Here is an 18,313-nt window from a genome sequence, read left to right as displayed (position 1 = left end):
ATGTTTAGACACATGTTGAGGGAAATTAGATTCTCAGATGAGGATCTGAATGTGAGTTTTAACTGGTTAAAAGGTCTGCAAATCATCTAGCAGACAGGCTAGCTAAAGAAGGGGCTAACAGTGTTTCTTCCTACTTAATCCCTTGAGGGGAACTGTATTGGAGAATGGGCTTGCTAGTGTGATTAGGCCACTGTGGGGATGTAAGATATTTAGCATTATACAAGTTGAACAAGTTAGTCTTACTTTAGTTTAGTGCCGCAAGGGCAAATATGTAATTTTATATTTTATTATTTGAGTGGTCGCCGTAATATAAATATCAATCAAAAAGGCTGGCACCGCCAACTGATGTTTTTCTCTCTAAAACCTTTTTTTTCTCTTTTCTCTCTTCTCTCTTCTCTCACTATTCTGAGATCCTGCTGCGTGTTTACCAAGAAAACATGGTACTAGAGTGACAGATCAAGTCTTAGGATTAGTACGATCGGTCTTTTCCTTTCTCCAGTTGCTTTCTTTGTTCATTGGTGATGGAATCAAAGAAAAGGGATTTCTAGTTGACGTGGTGATTCTTCCTCTCCCCTCTTGGTCATGAGCCCAGAACTGTGATGTTGTGTGATCAGATTTGATTATACTATGTGAGAAAAAGATTTTTTTTTTTGTGCCTAGAACTGTGGCTGGACTAAGGTTTTAAAATTTTTGACTGAACTGTGAGTCTGAACTGAACTAAGAACTAGTTTTTGACTGAATTGTGACTGAACTGAAATCAAGTACCGTCTTCTGTCTTCTGAGGATTCTGGTATGTCTGATGTGACCTCTAGTCAGAGTTGAATGAGTGGAGGCTTTGACATGAGTTTTCCCATGGCTATGATTCCCATTGATGGTCTCAATTACCTAGAATGGTCAAGGAGAATCAAGCTCTACATAACTGCAAGGGGAAAAGTGAGGTATATCAATGGTAGAGTCAAGGAACCACAGTTTAGAGTTGTAACCACCAACATCATCAGATTCATTGGGGACAAATCCTATCCAACCAGGTACTCTCATTCCAATTGATTTTTTTGATCCTCTTGCTATTGATACTTCATTTGTTAATGACCTAGACATCCCTATTGCAAAAATGAAGGGAGTTAGATCTTGTACCACCAAGCATCCTATTTCACATTATGTTTCCTATGAGAACATCTCACACTCTTTTCGTACTTTCCTTTCTTCCATTGACAGTGCCCCTATCCCTAAAAATGTGGCAGAAACTCTCTTAGTACCTAAATAGATAGATGCAATTAAAGAAGAGATAAATGTCTTACATAAAAATGGCACGTAGGAGTTAGTGGATCTTCCTAAGGCACAGTGAAGCACAAAGTTGATGGCACAATAGAAATGTACAAGGCTAGGTTGGTGGCAAAAGGGTTTACCCAGGTATATGGAGTAGATAATGTAGAGACTTTTGCTCTAGTAGCTAAGATAAACTCTATTAAAGTTCTTTTCTCTTGCTGCAAATCTTGATTGGGATCTTCATCAGCTAGACATTAGAAACACCTTCCTGAATTGAGACCTTGAGAAAGAAGTGTACATGGTACAACCTCCTGGCTTTAGTGCCCATGGTAAAGAGTAGAAAGTGTGCAGGTCAAAGAAGTCCTTGTATGGTATAAAACAATCACTAAGAGCTTGGTTCAACAAGTTTCATCTGGCTATGTAGCAGATTGGCTACAAACAGTGTCAGACTGACCATACACTATTTGTTAAAAAGGGGGAAGGAAAGATTGCAGCCTTGATAGTGTATATTGATGACATAGTGATCACAAGTGACTGGAAAGTTGAAATTCAGAGGCTAAAGGATCTCTTAGCCACTCAATTTGAGGTGAAGGATCTAGGTCCCCTATGCTATTTCCTTGGAATTGAAGTGGCCCACTCACAAAAGGGGATCTTCGTTTCTCAAAGGAAATACATCCTAAATCCATTACAGGATTCAGGAAAACTAGGATTAAGCCAATTGACTTTCCCATTGATCCAAATCACAGATTGGGTGACTGTTGTGGTGAGGTTATCAAGGGTGTAAAGCAATTCCAAAGACTTGTGGGAAGGTTCCTGTATTTGTCCATGACCCGGCTAGACATTGCTTATACCGTAGGTGTTCTTAGTCGGTTCATGCATACTCCTAAGACCACACACTTAGAGGTAGTTGAGAGAATCCCCAAATATTTAAAGAATTTTCTAGGAGCTTGTTTGCTATTCCAAAAGAATGAAATTTGAAGATTGAAGTGTATACATATGTTGATTGGGCTAGATCAGTTGATGACAAAAAGTCTCACTAATGGGTATTATTATTTTGTGGGAGGAAACCTAGCCACATGGAGAAGCAAGAAACAAAGTGTGGTGGCTAGGTCTAGTGCTGAAGCAATGTCCCATGGAGTGGCTGAAGTTATGTGGATAAAGAATTTGTTGAGTGAACTGGGTTTTCTAGTAGATAGCCCCATGTACTTGTATTTTTATAACAAGGCTGCCATCAACAATGCAGTCAACCCAGTTCTTCATGATAGAACTAAACATATTGAGGTTGACTGATAACTCCCACCGTTATTTTGTCACCGGTGAGCTGGTTCAAGGGAGCTCTTCCTCCTGAAATGAAAGAGAGGTAGAAGATGCGAGAGAAAAGAGAGAGAGAGAGAGAGAGAGAAAGGAAGAGAAATCTCAATACTTCATTCATTATTGTTCATGCATTCGTTCATTGGCCTATATAGTGCATGGCCAGCTGACAAGCTAACAACCTATAACCGATTCTGAGCATTTCACACAGGCTATGATTACTAGTGGCTCGAACATCACTTCCCCTGCCTTTGTGAATGGTGGAAGAGTGGGGTTGATCACATAGGTGGAATCCAAGCACGGTTTCAGAAGGCTGACATGGAAGACAGGGTGCAACTGGCACAACTGGCACTCAGAAGGTAGGTGGAGACGGTAGACCGCAAGCCCAATTTTCTCTGCCACCTGAAATGGGTCGAAGTATCTTGGAGATAGTTTCTGGGATGCCCTCTTCACCAGAGAGGCCTGTCTATACGGTTGGAATCATAGATAGACCCAGTCCTCAACTGAGAACTCCAATTCCCGATGCTTTCTTTCATAGGCTAATTTCATTCGTTGCTGGGCCTGTTGTAAGTGGAATTTGAGAAGCTTGAGTGTACTGTCTCTCGCGTGTAGTTGTGTCTCCACCTCGGCTACTGGCTCATAAGGTAGGATGGAGGGAGGTTCGTAGCCGTACAGAACCTTAAAGGGAGTCGTTCCAGCTGAAACCTGGAACGTGGTATTATACCAATATTCAGCCCAGGGTAGCCACTGAAGTATGTCTCCAAGCAACGGTTGACAACTTCAGACTGCCCGTCTGTCTGAAGATGGTAGCTGGTCAATGCAATATCCGGACCCCTTGAGTAGTAAAGTATGCCTTCCAGAAAGTACTCATGAAAAGGGGATCCTGATCTGTTAAAATGGACTGTGGCATCCCATGGAGCTTGGCCACCTCCCGGATGTAAGCCTGGGCCACCGTACCTGCTGAGTAGGGTCTGGAGAGGCTTATAAAGTGAGCATATTTACTCAGTCAATCCACCACCACCAACACCACTGATTTCCCATGTGACCTGGGTAACCCGGTTATGAAGTCCACCATGACCTCTTCCCACACCCTCTCCGGAATGGTTAGAGGTTGCAACAACCCGGCCGGAGTCTGGGTGCTATATTTCTGCTGCTTGCAAATAGTACATCGGACTACACACTCCTGCACCATCCGTTTCATACCTTTCTAGTAGTAGTGGGCTGCAGGCGTTTATAGGTGCGGAGAGATCCGGCATGTCCCCCTTGGGCCGAGTCATGGAAGAGTCGAAGTAGCTCTTGATGATATTTGGATTCTCCCGACACCACCATACGCCCCTTGTAGTAGAGAACCCCATTTTGGACTGTGTATCTCGGGGCCGGTGCAGAATCCTCAAGGACCTGGGCTCGAATTTGGGTTAAATGGGGATCGTCCTGGGCTTCTTCCTTCAATTGTGTAGATAGTGGGTAATTCAGCCTAGACCAGCCCAACAAGTGAAAGTCTTTAGCTCTAGAGAGTGTATCTGCCACGGCATTAGAGGGTCCAGGCTTGTACTCAATAACAAAGTCAAACCCCATTAACTTGTAGGCCCATTTATGCTGATTAGGGCCCAAAACTCGTTGCTCCAGCAGGTGCTTAATGCTGCGTGTGGTCTATCCTAACAATAAACCTTCGGCCCAGAAGATATGCTCTCCATCTTTGAACTGCCAAAGCAATAGCCATGAGCTCCTTCTCATAAGTAGACTTAGCTTGAACCTGTGGAGAAAGAGCCTTGCTGAAGTAGGCCAAGGGTTGGCCTTGCTGCATCAGAACTGTGTCGATTCCTTTACTTGAGGTGTCGGCCTCCACTATAAACTCCAGATCAAAATTAGGGAGGGATAGTGTAGGTGGAGTGGTTACGGCTTCTTTAAGTGCCTGAAAGGCTTCCTCAGCTTGCTGGTCCCACACAAATGAGTGTTTCCTCCACAACCGTGTAAGGGGAGTGGCAAGAACCCCATATCCTTTAATTAACCAGCGGTAGTAACCTGTCAGCCCAACGAACCCCCTGAAAGCCCGTGGAGTGCTGGGTTGGGCCCATGAGAGTAATGATATGCAATTAATCTTCTCTGGGTCTGTGTACACCTGTCCTCCAGAAATGATATGCCCCAAGTAGCTGATTTGGGTCTGTCCAAACGAACACTTTGAGGGCTTGGCGAACAATTGATGTTGTCGTAGTAGATTTAACACACACTGCAAGTGTTCCAAATGGGCGGCCCAACTTGAACTGTAAACAAGTATATCATCGAAGAACACCAACACAAATAGGCGCAGATAAGTCTTGAAAATCCCCTTCATGAGTCTCTAGAATGAAAAGGGGGCATTGATCAGCCCAAAAGGCATCACTAGGAACTCAAAATGTCCATCTAAGGTCCTGAAAGCAGTTTTGTGGACATCCTTGGGGTGGACCCGGAACTGATGGTAGCCGGATTGTAGGTCCATCTTAGAGAAGTATTTGGCTTGGCCCAACTTATCAAATAGTTCTTCAATTAAAGGTATGGGATACCTATCTTTGAATGTGATGTGGTTCTAGGCTTTATAGTCCACACAAAATCTCCAACTTCCATCATTCTTTCTTACCAGAATTACAGGGGAGGAAAAGGGGTTGTTGCTGGGCTGGATAAAACCTTTGTCTAACAGCTCGGTCACCATACGCTCCACCTCCACTCTTCGGTAATGGGGGTAGCAGTAGGGTCTGACATTGGTGGGCGGGGCTCCAGGTTGGATAGGAATTCGGTGGTCATAAGCTCGAGTGGGTGGTAATGAGGTAGGTTCTTGGAAGATGTCGGAGGTGCGGGGGTGCAGCCCCTGCGACAGTATGGACCCGACCCATATCCATCTTATAGGTCCGAACCGAATACGAAGAGTCATATATTTTGGGGGTTTTCTCTTTTGTATACAGAGAGTCTCAGTCTTTTGTGAGAGGTGAGTGACTTTGGGTGTATTTGGAGCTTAGGGTTTTCTGTGAGAGCACAACTCTGTATTTCTTCTTCATTACCTACTCAAGAGTGGATTTTTGTTCCTCCTTCACCCGTTGACGTAGGCTATAAGCTGAACCACATAAATCTGTGTGTTCTCTATGCTTGTTTCTTTTTATCTCTGTTTTACTTTCATTTTTTGTTGCCATTTGAATCTATTTTCTTGGGTTTTTCGTAACAAACTGCTATCAAAGCCCTATTTTTCATTTGGCACTTATAATGTCATCAATGAAGTTTGATATTGAGAAGTTCGATGGTAGCATAAGTTTCAGTATTTGGCAAGTCAAGATGCATGCCATTTTGGGACAAGGCGAACTGCACAAAGCTCTGTACGGGAAGGAGAAGAAACCCACAACAATGAGTGATGAAGAATGGGAGGAGTTGGATTTTAAAGCCCTAATCACAATTCAGTTGTTGCTATCAAACGAAGTTTTGCGGGAAGTCATTCATGAGAAGACCGCTACAGGTTTATGGTGACAGTTAGAATCTATATACTTGTCAAAATCTCTTGCTAGTAAGCCCTACTTGAAGCAACGACTATTCCCGTTTCAAATGGCTAGAAGTACACCTATAAAATCTCATATTGATGAATTTAACTCTATTATTATGGACTTGCAAAATATTGATGTTAAGGTTGAAGATGAAGACAATGCCCTTTTATTACTCTGTTCCTTACCACCCTCATATAAGTCTTTTAGAGAGTCTCTCATCTATGGTAGAGACATCATTAGTACAAAGGATGTTAAAAAGGCATTACTCTCTAAAGAGGTGATTGATAAAAACTTGACTATGAATAGGGGTGATAGTCAAGACTTTGGATTACTTGCAAGAGGGAGGTCTAAGGTTAAGGGCTCAAGTAGTAAACCGAAGTCTAGATCTAAATCTAGATATAAGAACTTGACCTATAACTATTGTCATAAGAAAGGGCACATCAAGTCAGAATGTTATAAGTTGAAAAATAAAACCCAAAATGAAGAAAAAAAAAAAAGAATAACTCTACAGAGGCTGGTGTGGCTGAGATGAGAATGTGGATATTCTCTTAGTGAGAGATGATAGAACCAGATCCAAGGATGAATGGATTCTGGATTGGGATTGTTCCTACCATATGTGTCCCAACAGGGACTGGTTCACCTATGAATCTATTAATGGTGGGGTTGTATTGATGGGTAATAATGCCTCCTATAAAACTAAGGGAAAATGAATAATTCAAATCAAAATGCATGATGGTGTTGTGAAAACATTAACAAATGTACGACATGTATTAGACTTAAAGAAAAATCTCATCTCTCTTGGCACTCTAGATGCTGATGGGTGAAAATATTCAGCTGAAGGTGGAGTTCTGAAAATCAGCAAGGGTGCTCTTGTTGTGATGAAAGGCATGAGGATAAGATGTTTGTATGTGCTACAGGGTACTACTATCATAGGTTCAATTGTAATTTCTACATCATCTCTATCTGAGTCCAACACCACCAAGTTATGGCACATGAGGCTAGGACATATGAGTGAAAGGGGACTTACTATGTTAAGTAGGAGAGGTCATCTTTGTGGCCAAAGTACAGGAAATCTTGACTTCTGTGAACATTGTATTTTCGGGAAACAGAAAAGAACCAGTTTTAGTACAGTCGTTCATAGGACAAAGAGCACTTTAGATTATATCCACTCAGATCTATGGGGACCTTCACAAGTTCCATCAAAGGGTGATGCTTGATATCTTCTTACCATCATCGATGACTACTCCAAGAAGGTATGGGTTTATTTTCTGAAGCATAAGAATGATGTATTTGTGACTTTTAAATAGTGGAAAACTTTACTTGAAAAGCAAACAGGAAAACAAGTCAAGCAATTGAGAACAGATAATGGTTTAGAGTTTTGTGAAAATGAATTTAATGAGTTTTGCAAAAATGAAGGCATTGTAAGACATCATACTATTATCAAAACACCACAGCAGAATAGAGTTGCAGAACATATGAACAGAACTCTACTAGAGAGAGCAAGGTGCATGTTGTCAAATGCTGGTCTCTCAAAGGATATTTGGGCAGAAGCAGTTAATATGTCTTGTCACCTGGTAAATCGATCTCCATCTACAGCCATTGAATGTAAGACTCCAAAAGAGGTATGGTCTGGCAACCCTCCTAATTATTTAAATTTGAAAATATTTGGTTGTCCAGCATATGCACATGTGAACGAAGGAAAGCTTAAGCCTAGGGCCAAGAAGTGCATATTTCTTGGTTATGCTTCAAGTGTGAAGGGATACCGATTGTGGTGTCTTGATCCTAAATCACCAAAATTTATAATTAGCAGAGATGTTACTTTTGAGAAGTCTGCTATGTTTCACCTAAGAAATGAGTCTTTAAATTCTTGTGATGCAAATAAAACACAAGGTTCATGAAAGGTAGAGTTAGAAGTTAGAAGTGTTTCCTCACCTCAGTTTACATAAGTCCAGGTGCCCATTTCTATTGAGATAGAAGAACATGTACAAGAGGAAGAAGAGAATGAGCAGTATTCTATTGCTAGAGATAGAACAAGGAGAGAGGTTAGACCACCTCAGAGATATGGTTATACTAATCTAGTTGCCTATGCATTGTTAATTGTAGAGAATGTTGATGTTACAGAACCTAATACTTATGCAGAAGCTATCTCATCTGTTAATTTTTTTTGCTAAGTGGTTGACAGCTATGCATGAAAAGATTGAATCCTTGCATAAGAACCAAACTTGGGAGTTGGTAAGACCATCTAAAGGAAAGAAGATTGTTGGATGGAAATGGGTTTGCAAAAGGAAAGAAGGTACTCCAGGTGTAGAGGGTGCTAGATATAAGGCACGATTGGTTGCAAAAGGCTACAGTCAAGTATAAGGTGTTGATTTTAATGATGTTTTCTCACTGTTTGTTAGACATAGCTCCATTCGTGTTTTTCTTGCTTTGGTTGTCATGCATAATTTGGAATTAGAACAGTTAGATGTTAAAACTATTTTTTTTTTTGCATAGACAACTTGATGAATAGATTTATATGCATCAACCTAAGGGTTTTGTTGTTGAAGGGATGGAAGACCATGTTTGCTTGTTAAAGAAATCTCTATATGGCTTAAAACAGTCTCCTAGACAATGGTATAGAAGATTTGACTCTTTTATGGTGGCTCTTGGGTATTCTAGATGCAAATATGATAGTTGTGTTTATTTCAAGAAACTTGTAGATGATTCTTTTGTTTACTTGTTGCTTTATGTTGATGATATGCTTATTGCAGCTAGAGAAATATCTAAGATCAATAGATTATAAACATAGTTGAGTGGTGAGTTTGAAATGAAAGATCTAAGTGCAACAAAGAAAATCCTTGGCATGGAGATTCAGAGGGACCGAAAAGCAGGGAAGTATTTGACACAATAGAAGTATGTTGAGAAGGTCTTAGAACGCTTTGGCATGAAAGATTATAAACCATTAAGTACTCCTATTGCAGCCCACTTCAGACTTTCAACAAATTTATTACCATAGACAGATGAAAAAGAAAAATATATGTCACATGTCCCATACTCCAGTGCAATTGGGAGTATTATGTATGCCATGGTTTGCACATGACCTGACATTTCACATGTAGGTAGTATGGTGAGCAGATATTTGTCATGTCCTAACAAGACACATTGGCAGGCAGTGAAGTGGATTCTCAAATACTTGAAAAGAACATCAAATACTTGTTTGAAGTTTGGGAGTAGTGGTAGTTTGATGGGTTATGTTGATTCAGATTATGCAGGTGATCTTAACAGGAGAAGATCACTCAGAGGTTATGTATTATCTATTAGTGGTTGTGTTGTTAGTTGGAAAGTTACTTGTTTAGTGAACTCAGTTTGGGTCCAAAGGTGACTGTTGTTTATTGTGATAGTCAGAGTGCTATTCATCTAACTAAGGATCAAATGTACCATGAGAGGACGAAACACATTGATGTGAGGTATCATTTTGTTCGTGATGTTGTAGAACAAGGAGATATCATTGTTAATAAAACCTCTTCTTGTGGCTAAGTTCAAGCATTGCTTGGACTTGATTGGTGTTTGCAACATTTGAATTTGTCCTTTGGGGCTTTTGTTGGAGAAGGTGGAGGGAGATTACTATTCTGTGATGCTTGAGAGATATCAAGCTAAGGTGGAGATTTGTTATGTTTGTGCCTTGAATTCTTTATGGCAACCCGCTTCATGAATTCTTTGGGTGTATTTGGGGCTTAGGTTTTTTTGTGAGAGCACAACTCTGTATTTTTTCTCCATTACCTACTTCATAATGGATTTATATTCCTCCTTCACCCATGGACGTAGGCTATAAGCCGAACCACATAAATCATTGTGTTCTCTGTGCTTGTTTCTTTTTATCTCTGTTTTACGTTCATTTTTTATTGCCATTCGAATCTGTTTTCTTGGGTTTTTTGTAACAGTTTTTGTAAGTGGAGTGGGCCCAATGGGCATTGAACCCATGCTCATTAGCAATGGAGTAGAGTCTTGCTGACGAGACTTAAGAACCACCTCCAAACTGTCTGCGGTTATGGGCTGGGCCTTAATCCCTTTTAACGTGTAAGAACTGCCCTCATAATTAAACTGCATAGTCAAGTCAGCCCAGTTACACACTACAGGGCCTAACAATTGTAGCCATTGTATGCCCAAGAAAACATCTGCCCCGGTGAATTCTAATGAACGTAGGTCCACCTTAAATTGGTACCCCTGAATCTTCAATTCTATTGATTTGCACCTTCCATCAAAAGAGATTTGGTGGCCATTGGCCATGTTAACTGCAAACGAGGAGATGGGTTCTACAATTAACCCAAGTTGTTTGGCTAGTCGGGGAGTAATAAAATTTAGAGGGCTTCCACTGTCAATCAAGATAGTTTGGGTTTCAAAATCTTCCTCTCCTTCTACTTATAGAAGATAGACGTGCTGGTAGGGGTGAGCAAAACAAATGAAAAACCTAACCGACCGAAACCGAGCCAAAAAACTTGGGCCCCCTACGTGTTTTTAAAAAACCAAAGGTACCGGTTCGGTTTTGGTTAACCAATTTAAAAAACCAGCGGTCAACCAAACCGACCCGTATACATGTTTTTCTATATATTTTTTATATATTTTCTATATATTTATGTATATTATATATATTTTATATATTATAAATTAATAAATATGCATTATATATATATTTATAATATATTATATATTAGTTATTATTTAAAATATAATATTTTATATATATTTATAATTTTCTATTATATATTTATATATATTTATAATAAATATTATAAAGTCAAAAAACTAAAAAATCGATGAATCGAACTGGTCAACCGGTTAATCAATTGGTTTTGGTTCGGTTCCAGTTACCAGTTTTCCAAAAACTGGTATTACCGATTCGGTTTACACAGAAGGCCCCCTACGTGTTGGGCCTTGCATTTGTGGCCTAAGACGAATTTTTCGTTGCAATTATAGCAAAGGCCCTTCTCCCTACGAGCCTACATTTCCGACCAAGATAGTTTCTAGTAAGGGAGGGCCATAGCTCCGGTCCTTCTGTTAGGAGGAGTTGGTAAGGGAACCGGTTTGGGAGTAATAGGGGTTGGAAGTAGAGGCCTGGGTTTCGAATCCACCTTGGGATAGGGTCCTTTCTGAGTCAGGCCCGCCTGAGGCCCATAAGGCTTCCCTAATTTCTTAAGCTGGTCCACCCTCTCCTCTTGAAGTTTGGCCAATCCCACTGCTGCCATCAAGGTGGTCGGCTACATGGTGTTCACCTCTATTCGAATGTCCTCCCTTAAACCCCTTATAAAGCATCTCACTAGAGCGGCCTCCGGTCAGTCGTGAACCCAGGTAGCCAACCATTCGAATTCATTCTGATACTCTCTAATTATCCCCATCTATTTCACCCGAGAGAGTGACTCGTTGAAATTTTCATAACCAGAAGGACCGAACCTCACGTGTAAGGCTTCATAAGGTCTAACCAGGTGGTCTGAGGGTGAGTTTTACGGTACCATTGGTACCACATGATAGCTTCGCCATCCATGTGTATGGTGCAACAATGAAGACCCTCTGATCTACTAGGGTCTTGTGGAATTCAAAGTAGCGTTCAGCCCGGTAAATCCAAGGAATGGGATCATCACCTGAGTACAAAGGAAAATTGATCTTGGCAGCCTTGACTGGGAATGCTCCTCCTCGCTTAACTCCACTGCTGCTAGATCCTTCAACCTCCATGGATCTAGGAGATTATGACATTCGTTCGAATTGACCTACCAGTGCTGAGAGGGTCTCCTTGATTTCTCTCAGTTCATTGGTGGTCTGTCGAACTTCACCTTCTGTGCAGTCAATTCTTTCTTCTGCAGACGAGGCCCTGGTGGTTGGCATCGTAGCAAGGCTCTGATACCAATTGATAAGTCCCGTACCGATGAGCTGGTTCGAGGGAGCTCGCCCTCCTGAAATGGAAGAGAGGTAGAAGATGCGAGAGAGCAGAGAGAGAGAGAGAGAAAGAGAGAGAGAGAGAAAGGAGGAGAAATCTCAATACTTCATTCATTATTGTTCATGCATTCATTCATTGGCTTATATAGTGCATGGCCAACTAACAAGCTAACAACCTGTAACCGATTCTAAGCATTTCACAGGCTATGATTACTTTTCTATACGTGGGCGTCGGGTGTATACGAACTTGATGGGTGGTGCCACCCGCGTGAACCTTGTGGTGTTCTGGACTGACGTATGGGCCTGTTGGGCCTGACTTTCTCCATATGAGTCTTCTCCTCTACTAGGCTTAACATTGACAAACACTTTATCAGAGAGAAATTTGTTAATGGAGAAGTGTGCACCCCATATGTTAGTTGTGAGTAACTTTTAGATATATTTATAAAAGGCTTACATCACTATGACTTATATGACAAATTGGGCATGATTGATATCTATGTTCCAATTTGAGGAGGAGTGTTAAATAAGTTAGTCTTACTTTAGTTTAGTGCTGCAAGGGTACATATGTAATTTTACATTGTTTTATTATTTGCGTGGTCGCCCTAATATAAATATCAAAAGGCTGGCACCGCCAGCTGATGTTTTTCTCTCTTCTCCCTCTTCTCTCACTATTTTGAGATCCTGCTAAGTGTTTACCAAGAAAAAAAATACATACTATATCTGTGGTGAGTTCTTGAATCAATTACCACTTTTCTGAGAACTTCTTAGTTCTGTGCTTGCCTAGCACTTTGCCTCGTTATTTTGTGTATTTAACCAGAATTGTTTAAAATTCTTTTTTGTAATTTTGATTGTAAAGCTAGATCTATTTAGCATTATTGACCTCAGAATGAATACCTGAAAATGACTATCTCTTACTCATAGAACTATATCAAGTTCTAATTTAATCTTGTATGCCATAATAATACAAAGCTCCACCTGATCAGTATTTGGATACCCATACTGTGTCTGGAAATAGCTGATCCTTTGATTACTGATGTTTTTCGAACTTGATGTTGTAATATTTGGCCCAACTTTCTTCTGGTAGTTAATTTCATTCTTGTTTTTCTGAAAACTGTGTTTCCTATCTATCTATGACCTTATCCACCACTAGTTCTATAAAGGTGAATCCATTATTTGGACCAACTTCCTGTTTTCTTTTTCTTATCCATTCTTGTTTTGCTGTCAGGGGAAAAAGCTCTTGGTGATTGGAACAACTAGTGAGGCAGATTTCCTGGATTCACTTGGTATCTGTGATGCTTTCTCTGTGACTTACCATGTCCCACAATTGAAAACCGAGGATGCCAGAAAGGTAAGTCATCATCATCACTTGTCATAGCTTTGTCTTTACCATTTGGGTAATGAGTCTTCTTTCCCATTCCATTCTATATATGGTGATACCCTTCATCAATGCTGAGAGATGAATTCAAACAAGTGCCAAACAAGCACAGAGCAGAGTAGCTGTTAATGATCATGCAGCAAAAAACACTAAGTACTTTACTGCCTCTTAGAGACACTTGTTTCACTTAGCTTGAAATATTGTAACTTGCAAGAAGCCAATGGCAATACATGTCTCTTAGAGCCATCCAAAGTATACACATTTTGACATAACTTTTGGATACGTCTACATGTGCATTTTTAGATCTATATACAGTTTGTATGCATATATCACCATAAACAATATTTTTCTAGGTGCTTCCTACTTTATAATTTTTTAAAATATGTGGTGCCTGTTTTCATATGCACCAAATGAATGAATTCATGCATACACTATATATAGAGAGAGGAAGGAAATGTGTTTCTTTTCAGAGTTGACAGTCTCCTAGCTCAAATCCAGGAGGTTAGCTGGTTTGATCTTGACATTTTGTACACATGCTAGTTCTGTCCATCTTGATTCTGGGGAAAAATTACCCAATTTTGCTTTTGACAGAAGGGTGGTGAACATTCATATTTGGAGTTACTGGCTTAAAACCTCTATGGATATGCCTGGGGAGAAGATTTTAATGTCCATGTCTGAATTTAGATTGTTTTGTACCTCTGCCTTGGTATTAATATAGGAATGGATCTCATAGTTTTAAGATAGCTTATCTTATCAAAAATTACTGGAATCTCCTTGGTTGTTTGTAACACTTCTATTTTTTATTCCTGTATATCTGAGTTTGAACTTGGAAATATTGTCAGATTTAAGTCCTTCACTCTCACAATGTCAATCAGGTCTTTTATTGTGTTCTGTCTATGAAGCTCTGGATTATGTTTACATGACCCATGTTTCTTTGCACAGGTTTTAGAACAGTTAAAGGTATTTGCTGAAGATGATATAGATGCAGCTGCAGAGGCCCTTAATAATGTAAGTTTTAAGTCCATTAATTCTAATCTGGATATCATCATTCTATGACTATTCTTTTCTTTTGTCAATACTGAATATGAGGCTACAAAGTCTAAGCATAGTGTAAGATCGAGGAATTTGGTCTATCTTCCTGCCTCTTAGGATGTTTTCTGTTGAAATGTGTTATTAACTTATTATTAGAAGAGAAGCATATCCATAAAGGTGATGACTGTGCCTTTAAGTCGGTGAACTCTCCAATAATTGTGGCCAAATAAAGGGTTAAGGATCTAATCTTCTCTGGAAACCCAAGGATGTTAATGTTTGGGAAACACAAAGCTTTCTCAGTCTGTTGAGATTCTAACGTAAGCATCAATAATTAGTCAAACACACTGAATGCAAACAATGGGCAAGCAAGAGGCAATCTATTTTTTACATGGAATACTCTTCAACACAAAAAGGACCCAGGGATATTGGCCAAAATATCCACTACGAGAAAATATGTCATAATTGCCTGTAATTTCAACTAGGAGGCTACAATATAGATTTGTATTGTGAGACAACATTTACTTTGTTACACTCTTGAACTCTTGTATAGAATATCAAAGTTTGTAGGACAAATGGATTTATTTTCCAAAAACAAGGTTGTGATTCTCACTTCTCACCGGGAAAGTTTGTATCATGATACGTTTTCTCAGATGCCAATCAAGAAGCTCTACATGCTAATCGAAATGGCTGCCCAGGGAGCAAAAGGTGGAAGTGCAGAGGCTATTTACTCTGGTAAAGAGAAGATCGACATCTCTCATTTCTTTGATTGCCTTGGAGATGTCATTCGTGTATAATTTGTACATGTGCCACACTGTACAGCTCCTTAAGAGATGTGGACTCGTTATTATCACTTTTTCTTCAATTCTCTTGCCTTTCTCCCCCCATATTTTACAGTGTATTCTGGCCCATTTTGCCGGAAAATTCTGACATCAATTTGAGTAACTATTAATTATGATTACTTGCCATTTGTCAGTTCTAGTGGAAAAACGAAGTTCCTTGGTTTAGCTCTCATATTTCCAGGTGGTATGAGATTTAATTGCTTATACAGTGTACGAGATTTGTCAAACAAAAAGTAAAACAATGGAAACTTAGTTTAAAATAACTAATCTTTATTTTAGTAATCTTTTTACAAAAATAATTTAGTAATTTAGTGTTTTTGATTAATTATGTTAATAATTTTTAACAAAAATAACACATTAGTGCTAATTACTTAATAAAATAATTAATATTTCCATATTATCCATTAGTGATCTATTTTTATTTTACTTCATTAATGATTAAATCTTATAAATTTTTGTAAATGTTACTTAAATATTAGTAAATATATAAAATTTTAACTTTTTTAGTCATAAATTATTAGGTAATAATTTTTTTATAATAAATAACAGTATATTGATTATTTAAAGAAATAGAAAATATTATTTGAAAATTTGACTTAATTTATGTACATTAGTAATTTATAAGAAATTAAACTCTAGGCTTAATTTTTTTGGGAAAATTATAATAAGAGTCGGCTCAACATTTAAAATGACACTACAGGTTGGTTAAGAAACCCTTGCCATGTCATTAGAGGCTTATGTGGTTATTGCCAATATGAGATTCTTAATCCATGTTATTATTTGAAAATAATAAAGGGTTTTCACTTTCTCTCCCACTCTCTCACTCTCACAGTTGTCTCTCCCTGCTCAACAACTGTGTGATTTGAGAAAAGGGTTTTACATTATCTTAGTCAATCTTTCTCATTCTCTTCCTCTGTCAACCTATTGTTCTCCTTCAATCTCTCTCATTTTGTTTCTTGTTTAATCTTAGCTCCCTCATTTTCTCTCTCAATCGATCTTTCCTTCTCCCTCATTCTCTCTCTTAATCGATCTCTCCCTCTCCCTCATTCTCTCTCGGTCAATCTCTCCTTCTTCCTCAATCTCTATCGTTCTCTCTTAGTTTCTTTCTCGCTCCCTCTCTCGTTCTTTTTTTTATTATTTTTCTTACATATACGGTATTAACTAAACAATATTAAAGAACATAAGACCAACTTGGTATGGCTCTAACTCTCTCAGCCCAATTTTGATAAAAATTCACGAGAAACTCTTGGCTACGAAATTTACCCCAACTTGATAGAAAATTATAACTTGATTATACAAGTTGTTGGTCCCTTGACTAACTTATAACTTGTATGGTTTGATTAATTCCATATAAGTTTCTATAGAAAATAAAAAAGATGAGGGACGGAGCAGGAGAAAGGCTGAGGTAGAATGAGAGATTTACTTAGAGAGAGAGAGAGAGAGAGAGAGATTTTGATTTGGCTATAGATCAAAGCTGAAAGAGTGGGAGAGACAAAGGGAGCGGGAGGTCGAGAGATGACTATGAGAGTGAGAGATAGTGGGAGGTAGATCGAGAGGGAGAGGGAGAGACAAAGGGAGCGGGAGATCGAGAGATAGACGTTTTGGTCTTGGTATAATTTTTTTTTTTTTTGTCCAACATAGATTAAGAGTCCTATGTTGGCAACAGCTACATAAGCCTCTAATAACATGGCAGAGATTTTTATAATTTGAAATGTACAATCGGCTATCAGAGTTTTGTTGGTTTCTAAACCAACCTACAACGTAAATTTAAATATACAGTCGACTCTAGCTATAATTTTCCCTTTTTTTTGATAGTTTACAAAATTAAAAAGTAATTAAAATTTAATAATTGCCTTTTTATTTGTACTTTGCAATTTTTGATTTATAGGTTTTGTATATTTTCGTGGATCTATTAATTATATAATACATTGTCCAATGTTTTACCAGTACATTGTATCATCCATCTCCCAAACTCCTGATATTGTTGATTGTGACGATTTTTTTCATATAAATTATTAAAGTATGTACTTTTTATGCATCATTCATGATTATTTCAACTTGGATTTAATGCTATAAATACATTTGCGGGACCTTGGGAGTTTCCTGACGTATCCAAACATATCCATATCTTTTCACTTTATCCATGAGTGTTTAAAGTGCATTGTTATAGATGCTCACTTCCAAGATTATCGATACTGAGAGTTACCTATCAATTAATGTACAAATTCACAAGCAAAAGGAAGGGATTAAGGCCATGTTTTGGTTCGAAGGAAAAGATAGGGAAAGGAAAGGAAAAGTAGGAAAATCTATACAAGGTTTGTAAAGGTTCCCTTACTTTTCCTTTCCTTCCCTACCTTTTCCTTCAAACCAAACATAATAAGAGCAAAGAAGTATAAGCTTAAATAATCTTATTTAAGGTTAAGTTGGACCTTTGTGCAACATTTCTCATATCTTTGTAATACATGAAAAGTTAAAAAAAAAAGGAAGCTTTTGAACTTTTATTCCATTCCTGCCTACATTCCTAAGAATAAAATGGGTCCTTTGGCATACTGGATTCTGCTAAAACTGCAGCCAGCCAAATTTCACAGCAATACAAAGTCTATTCAAATTACAAAATCCAGAGACGGACAGGAATTGCAATTCCAATTATGCTATTGACCAAAACAACTATAAGAAGTTTGGCTGTCTGCGTCTGCATTCAACAGTGCTGTCCACACAGCTCTCTCCCTTCATGATGAAGAAAACTTTGGCTGTTCATGTTTGATAGCCTGGGTTGTCAACAAGGCTCTCCCTGCATAATATATTATTCCACACAGACTGCATCCAGTATATATACTGTTATGCCCAATCTGTGTGAACTAAGAGGTCTCACGCAGTGACAATGGTAGAATCATTGTTTAACCGATTTCCCCCCTAATTTCTCAACAACTGTTGTTGGATTAACATGTCAAGGGGAGGGAGCCCGTAGGCAGCAGAGGCTATCAAATGTGGACAGCCAGAGTTTTCTCAAAGCAATTTATGGCACTTCTAAGACTGGCACTCTACACGTACTCACTAAGAGAAGGATTGATTAGGATGCA

General features: G+C 38.9%; 1 protein-coding gene across 1 annotated transcript in view; it reads left to right on the top strand.

Moving 5' to 3' along the window:
* Positions 1-15,403, top strand: part of LOC104599597 (vesicle-fusing ATPase-like) — a 133,869-nt gene extending 118,466 nt beyond the window's left edge. Inside the window, exons 19-21 of the mRNA XM_010262210.2 lie at positions 13,213-13,335; positions 14,305-14,370; positions 15,045-15,403. Of these exons, the coding sequence (XP_010260512.1) occupies positions 13,213-13,335; positions 14,305-14,370; positions 15,045-15,188 (333 nt within the window). The 3' untranslated portion in view covers positions 15,189-15,403. The remainder of the gene's footprint in view (positions 1-13,212; positions 13,336-14,304; positions 14,371-15,044) is intronic.
* Positions 15,404-18,313: the final 2,910 nt, after the last annotated feature.

This window comes from Nelumbo nucifera, chromosome 1, assembly GCF_055504915.1.
Source record: "Nelumbo nucifera cultivar China Antique chromosome 1, China Antique-T2T, whole genome shotgun sequence".
NCBI classification, from domain to species: domain Eukaryota; kingdom Viridiplantae; phylum Streptophyta; class Magnoliopsida; order Proteales; family Nelumbonaceae; genus Nelumbo; species Nelumbo nucifera.
This window is presented reverse-complemented; position numbering and strand designations above follow the sequence as displayed.